Source organism: Bos indicus x Bos taurus, chromosome 5 (assembly GCF_003369695.1).
Source record: "Bos indicus x Bos taurus breed Angus x Brahman F1 hybrid chromosome 5, Bos_hybrid_MaternalHap_v2.0, whole genome shotgun sequence".
NCBI lineage: Eukaryota > Metazoa > Chordata > Mammalia > Artiodactyla > Bovidae > Bos > Bos indicus x Bos taurus.
In genome coordinates, this window is record NC_040080.1 from 9,276,644 (window position 1) to 9,284,241 (window position 7,598).

Here is a 7,598-nt window from a genome sequence, read left to right on the forward strand (position 1 = left end):
CCTTCCCCGCGGTGCCCCTCCCCCATGCATCTTCCCCAGCAGAGGGGGTGTGAGCACGATTTCCTCCTGGGTGGGAGGGCTTCCCCAGAAACATGGGGAGGGCTTGGGCCACCCTGCCAGCTCCAGCTGACACTGTCCAGCTCACACGGTTCTGGCCCTAGGGCCAGGCCCGCTCTGCAGACCCCCACAAAGCATTGTGGGGGGCAGGGGGAGGTTGACATCACTTCTTCAAACACTTACTGGTCTCAAAGTTCCCGCCTGCAATGTACTAGGAGCAAGAGGTGGGTTCTTTGAGGGTGGAAGGGCTGGGAACTCACCAGCCCAACCTGAGTCTCCTGTTTCCATCCGACAGATGGGGAAACTGAGGCCCCATCTTGGCCTGTTACTCAAGTCACACCGCCCGTCACAGTCGGAGTGGGCGCAGAATGTGGCCTCAGGCCTTGGGCCCCAGACACTCCTGACGCCGGCCTGGCCTCCCCTCCTACCAGACAGCTGGTTCTTCCGGTGGAGGTGCCAACGCGGCTCCCGTGCCAGTTCTACCATCTGCCCTCTCCCTTCCCCACCCCCTCCTCCTGGCTTTTCCTTCTCTCCGCTCTCCCTCCCCCAGGCTTCGTTCTTTCTCCCCAGGCTCAGGCCCGCCTAACAGCTCTGCACAAGTGGCCGTGTGGGACTCCCCATGTGGCTGGGGACTCCCCAACGCAGGAAGCAGGGGCCACGTCCTGAAAGTCTGGTGCAGGCTGCAATCTCACTTAAAGTGGCGGGGGAGGGATGAAACCCACTGGACAGGGATGTCACGTGCCCAGAGGAGCAGATTGGGTGGCAGGCCCTTTATACGTCCATTTTCACAAACCGAATCAGGTACCCCCTGGAGCCCGAGTACCCCAATCCCATGCTACTGATGAGGCTGGGACTTTCCCAGGTCCCCTTCTGGCGGCTCTGTGGTTGAAGCCAAACCCAAGACTCCTCAAGCTCCTGCATGGTCCCAGGACGCGAGATGCCCAAGACACACGCAGAAACCTACCAGCCCTCTCCTGACCCCCTCCTAGGCCTGAGAGTGATGGGACCAGCCAGTCACAGGTCAGCCACAGGCGAGGAAGATTTCAAGACCTTCAGCGATAAATGCCAAAGGAGCCCCGGACCCAGCTCCCTGAGTAAGTGGCAGGGCCTTGCCTGGTGCTGGAAGAGGACAGGTTGGACCATTCCACACATTTCCTGCTGGGCCGCCTTCCCCCAGAGCCCTCCCTAAGTCACACCTCCACCCTGACCCAAAGTCACACCTCCCACTGCAGGGAAGCTTCCAAAACACGCCTCTAGCCTCTGTTCTCTTTCTCGGCCTGAACTCCCTCTCTGAGGCTCTCCGTGGCTCTCAGCTGAGGCTCAGCTCATGAAACTGGCATCCAAGGCTTGCCCTGGGCTGCCCACCTGCCTGCCCCCATGCCCCTGGACCAACCTCTCACTCTCACGCACACACCCAGCGTCCCCAGGAGCTCAGCACTGTTTCTGAAGCCCACTCCGACCTGCTGTTCCTCCCACCTGGAATATAAACTTCCCCCGCCTTCTTTATCAGGCTCAGCTCAGGAATCATGCCCCGAGGCAGAGGTAGCCACTCTGCATTGGATCTCCTTGACACTTTCCAAGCCTTCTGGATGGCTCCTGCCGATTCAATTTTGTTCTCACTGGACAAGAGGACTGCTGGTGGGACATACAGGCAGGCACCCAGCAGGGATTTGGTGTTTGTGGAACGAATGAGCGCCAGAGCTGGCCACAGGCTCTGTCACCACCCCGGACCCATTTTACCCACTGCCACACTGCAGGCTCCAGAATTTCTAGGCAGGACAGGGAGGGCAAATGGTTGGGAAGAGAGACAAGGGGGTCTCATTTGGAAGGCGCTGCCTTTGCAAAGCAAACTCAGCTTTTTTTTGGCCATGTCCATGGCATGTAGGATCTCTGTTCCCCAACCAGGAATCGAATCTGCACTCCCTGTAGTGGAAGCACCGAGTCTTAACCACTGGACCTCCAGGGATATCCTGCCAACTCAGCTTTCAGACTCAGTGTTTGCTTGCATGACTGAGGGAATCTGATAAAAATGAGGGTGTAAAACTGCTCCCTCAAGCCACTCCTTGACGCCACCGCAATTCAGGGAAGCCACGGGTGGTACACTGAATGTGGACCCAAGCGGGCTGGGTTGAAACTGCGGCTCTGACAGTCCCAGGCCCAGTTTCTGTCTCCAGCCAGCAGACAAGTCATCTCCAGCCTGCCCCTTACTTCTGTCACAGCAGGAAAGATGTCCCACTCTACTTACAGCATCCTGAGTGTTATAAGCCAAAGCCCTTAAGAGATCAACTCTGAAAATACCAATACCTCAAACAGTTTATTGTTTCATTTGTGCCAAAACAGAGCATTAATCTGGAAAGAAAAAGAAAACCTCTCATTCATCGGCGCCAATATTTTTTTCCCCATGGGTCATTTCAATGCTCTAAAAGTAAAGATGTACATTTCAAATAGAAGGAGGGCCTTCATATGAAATCAGCTAGCTCCCTGCTAAAACTCCTTTGGTCTCACCTGGCTCTGGACAAAGAAAGGGGTCACTGACAGGCTGCAGGATCAGAGCCGGATTGGGCACCTCTGACGGGGAGACAGAGGCACAGGGGGTGGCCACGGCTGGTGCCAGACCTCCTGTTCCCCCAGCCAGCACAGAGGAGGCAGCTCTGAGCTCTACCTGCTCTACCTGAACTTCACCTTGCCCAGGTCAGGAAGGATCCAAGTTGGAATCTGCCAGAGGACTCATCAGCTCTCTTCCCTACCTTAACCCTCAGGGTCAATTTCTCAATCCCTGTGGTGAGTAATCACCCTCACATGTTGGGGGAGGGGGCGAGCTAGGGGAGTGTAAGGTGAACAGGGGTGGAGAGAAGCTGAGAAAGCCTCAGTCATGAGATCAGGGGGTCCTGTGGGCCTGGGGGCTCGGGTTCTAGGGTAGGTCCAGGTTTGGCGACTCCCTGAAGCTTACGTGCTTTGGGGGCCCACTTTCAAATAAATAACAGAAATAACAAAGATCTTTCTTTTACAGATTTTTACAAAATCAAGAGCCCATGTGCTCTCAATGCTAGGGCCCCTCCAGGGCTGCGAGAAGGGTCTGGGGAACACAGGAATCCTGGACAGAGTGACCGGCCGTCTTGTCTGTCTGGGACAGGGCTGCTCCCAGGATATGGGACTTCCTGTGTAGAAGGCAGGCAAGTTCTGGCAAACCAGGGCAAATCGGTGATGGATGCTCAGACTCCATTAGCTCAAAGGTGAAGCTTAAGACCTGCCAGACTCTGTGGGGAGCAGAAGGAACACGAGGGCAAAGGACAGGTCGGCACATGTGTCCACGACATGACACCACGTGTCTTTGAGAAAGACTGGAAGGAGACAGAGGCCCTTCTTATGAGGTGGGATCACATGGGCTTTTCTTCCTTTTTTTGTGGTAAGATACATACAGTATTGGAATAGAAAATGGCAAGTCCAATAACCTTGCCTGGAAAACCCTACGGACAGAGAAGCCATGCTGGGCTGCAGTCCATGCGGTCACGAAGTCAGACACGACTGAGCACACACACACGTAACATGAAATGTACCACCTTAACCATTTTTAAGTGTGCAGATCAGTGGTGCTAAGTACATATATGTCACGGTACAATCATCACAAGTGGCTTGGCAGGTACTTCTAATGATCAGGAAAAAACCTATGTACATTTTTTAAAGTGTCAGTCAGCCTGTATCAGACGCCTCTGCTCACGCAAAGGTAGTGAGCAGGGCTGGGAGGCTGTGGGGGCCTTTGGAGTATTGGATGGGGGATGGACCCAGCATCCCCCCATCCAATACTCCAAAGGATAAGGATGACCCTTATCTTTCCCCAATCTGAGATCCCAGGATTCCAAATGCTTCCTGATCCAGGGGAAGCACTGTGCTTTGGAGACAGGAAGATTTGGGTTCAAATCCTCTCCATTTGCCACTGCGATGCTCAGTAACCCTGGGCCTCTCTGAACCTCGGATGCCTCAAGTGCGTTTCTGGGGGAAATAGGTGAGCAATCGTGAGTACAGTCCTGCACACAGTAGGTGCTTAGTGACTTTTTCTCTCTTCTGCTTGGAAGGTCCTCCCTGTGCTTGGATGTGCTCGCCTGTCAACCCTCCTCATCCTTCCAGGCCCAATTTGACATCACCTTCTCCAAGAAGCTTCTCTGATTTCTCCCCGAGCGCTCCCAGCCTCTCTGCCTGGGGGTGCCTGGCTCACTCCCCAGCAGGACCGGAGGCTCCTTGGCACTAAAGGGCTGTGTCTGAGTCATGCCACCTTCCCTCCGGGCCTAGCCAACTCAATAAAGCTTCGCTAAATGAAGCCATCACCAGCAGAAGTGACCCAGGCAGACAAAACGCCCACACCCCCTCACAAAGCCGGTGACTTCACCCTCCCAGGCCAGCGGCCCAGAGGCCAGGTGAGGGAAGCAGAGCACAGAGCCAGCCCACCTGGTCAGGCAGGTGTCCCCCAGAGCTGCACTGGATTTGCCAGGGTCTCTGCAGAGCTGGAGATGACACGGATGAATGAACTCGGCACCACAAACCCTCCAAGATGTACCCCTGGGGTGCCTGGCCATGTGCCATCACCGGGCTTCCCTGCCCCCGGAGAGCTCCCCATCTAGGGGGCACTTGAGAAGCCTGGAGTGTAAATGTGGCCATGACGCTTCCTGTGGCACCAGAGGCAGGTTTGAACGTTTTCAGACAAAGCAAAGGTAAATAGCTCCTTTTTCCTCTGGGAGGCCAGAGATAAACACCCAAGCGGTCCCACCCATCACACGCTAATATGGCCCTGAAAATCCAGGAAGTGAGGGAGCTTGAGTATGCCTTGGCCACAGCTGGCTTTAGGTGTATCCCCTGGGGTGGCTGGTAGGGCCCCTGCCCAGTGTCCCCAATCCAGGCACTTTTAACCTAGGCCCACAGGCAGGGGCCCCAGGCCTGCAGAGGCGAGACCCTCTAGTGAGTAGGCCTGGGCAACCCGAGGGAGCCCCAGATACCCCTCTCCAGAGAGGGGCAGGCCTCCTTTCCGTGGGGGTACCTCCCAGGCCATGTGAACCCTTCACCCTGTGCTGGTCCTGTCCCATCCTCTCCCTGACCCCAGCTTTGAACAGGGGACCCCCCACTCAGTTCTCTGCACTGGGGTATTCTGCCCTCACCAGGCTGGAGGTCCAGATCGGGCCTCTCTGCCCTTCTCTGTGGGCAGGGGTCCTTTCTCCGGCTCCCACCCCTCGCTGCTGGGGCATCCAGGTGTATTCAGGAAATACCCCAGCCCAAGGAGGTCTCAAGGAGGCTCCTCCCATCTCGCCACAAATAGGGAAACCGAGGCAAGCCAGAGGAGGTGACGCTGCCCACCTCGAAATTTAACTACTCGTTTCCCGTGAACATTTCTCGGGTGGCTTCCACCCCAAGGTCACGCTGCGGAAAGGCAGTTCCCGGTGGAAGCCCGGAATCCGGCTCCCGCCGCGTTGCTCCACACTGTCCAGGTTAAGCCACAAAAACCCGGTTTCCTGCCCTCTCCTCCTTGAACGTCCGTGGCAAGCGCGCTGCACCCCGCGAGACGATCCACGCCCTGATTCACCACCCCCCACTCTCAAAAACAAGGCCACCTGGTGATTCACAGACACACACCCCCCCCTCAAAAAAAAAAAAAAGCCACCTGAAACCAGTGTTTGGTCCCACGGTCGCCAGTCCGCCCAAGCGGCCGCACGCAGCCCGAGCCGTGAGGTGCCTGGTCGCGGCCTGGAGGTCACCGCGACGTGGGGGAGAGCAAGTAGTAGGGTCACCGGGAGGCCAGGGGTGGGGGCGCAGGAAAGCCTCCGCGAGCGCTGGGCACCCCCGTCCGGGGGCTCGGAAAGGAAGGAGGGACGGGCGCCAGGATCCCGGCCGGACGGCTCCCCACCAGCGGCCGCGCCCGGGTCCCCCGGGGCCCCGGGGGGAGTTGGCGTCCGTCCGGGAGCTCGGCCCTTGCCCGCGCCCCCCACCCCGGCCCCCTACCCCGAGTCCAGCCGGGTCACCCGGCCGTCCTTACCCAGGACACGACGCGCAGGATGGTGTGAGGCTGCCGGACCAGGGTGTAGGGGTCGAAGGCGCCCCCGGCTTTGCCAGCTCCGTACGCACCCCCTTCCATCGTGGCTGCACCCGCGCGGTGCCCCCCGTTCGGCGCGCGCCGCCGGCCCGTGCGCGTGCGCGGCGCCCCCGCCCCCTCCCCTGCTCGCGCCACCTGCTTGGCCGAGGGTTCCCGCGAGGGGGCGCTGTGCGCGGAGGGAGCTGGGCGGGCGCGGGGGTGGGCCTCGCGCGCCCTTGATCGCGGGGGCGCGGGTTCTGCGGTCCCGGCGGAGGGCGCGCTCGTCGCCGGCGTGGTGACCTCTTTGCTAAGTAGAGAGGGCGGGGGGACGAGGAGGGGCTGTGTGTGTGCAGCAAACGCAGGACTTGTCGCCGCCCCCCAGGACCGGGCAGCCCTGCGTCCATCACTGCCCCTCCGAGCCTACGCAGCTCTGGAATGGAACCACCTTCGTTACTTGTTTGCTGGTTTCCTGGCGATCTGCCTTGCCCCCAATATAATGAGCGAGGAGGGACCGCCTTTGTCCTCCTTATGGGGTGCTTGGGACACAGGAGGTGCCGCAGGAAGACTCTTCGAATGAATGAACCGCGAATGAATAACCCTTCTCTCGAGAGCCTTCTGAAGCACAGCCCCCCACCCCCCGCCACCTCCTAGCCTTCCACCTTGCTTTTACGCTCGCTGCTCACGTCCTGTGTGTCCTCCACTCCCAGCCTGGAGGGGTCAGCGATACTTGGCTCAGAAGCAAAGGCGGAAGAAGAGCAATAAATTCTTTTGGAGAGGTCCTACCTACCCCCACCCTACCAGCAGGCTTCCCAGGTAGCTCAGTGGTAAAGTTTCTGCCTGCCATTTCAGGAGATGACGGTTCAATCCCTGGGCCAGGAAGATCCTCTAGAGGAGGAAAGGCAACTTGCTCCAGTACTCTTTCCTGGAAAATTCCATGGACGGAGGAGCCTGGCGGTCTACAGCCCATGGGGTTGCAAAGTGTGGGACAGAACTGGGGGTGCAGGAACTCCACCCCACCATCATACTATGCATCCAGTAATTATTATTATTTGTTCATTGTCTTCCTCTGCTAGTGTGTGGATTTTGTCTACTTTGTTCACTGCTGTAACCAAGGGCCTGGCACACAGTTCAGTTGCTCAGTCCTGTCTGACTCTGCGACCCCATGGACTGCAGCACACCAGGCCTCCCTGTCTACCACCACCTCCCAGAGCCTGCTCAAACTCTTATCCATCGCATAGGTGATGCCATCCAGCCATCTCATCCTCTGTCGTCCCCTTCTCATGCTGCCCTCAATCTTTCCCAGCATCAGGGTCTTTACCAAGGAGTCAGTTCTTCGTATCAGATGGCCAAAGTATTGGAGTTTCAGCTTCAGCATCATTCCTTCCAATGAACATTCAGGACTGATTTCCTTTAGGATGGACTGGTTGGATCTCCTTGCAGTCCAAGGGACTCTCAAGAGTCTTCTCCAACACCACCGTTCAAAAGC

General features: G+C 57.8%; 1 protein-coding gene across 3 annotated transcripts in view; it reads right to left on the reverse strand.

Annotated features, from left to right (window-relative positions):
- The window catches only part of SYNGR1 (synaptogyrin 1), a 30,443-nt gene extending 24,160 nt beyond the window's left edge, over positions 1-6,283 (reverse strand). For all 3 annotated transcript variants that reach the window (XM_027540739.1, XM_027540741.1, XM_027540740.1), the window contains exon 1: positions 6,077-6,283. In XM_027540739.1, the coding sequence (XP_027396540.1) occupies positions 6,077-6,175 (99 nt within the window). In that variant the 5' untranslated portion in view covers positions 6,176-6,283. The remainder of the gene's footprint in view (positions 1-6,076) is intronic.
- Between the last annotated feature and the right edge of the window lie 1,315 nt (positions 6,284-7,598).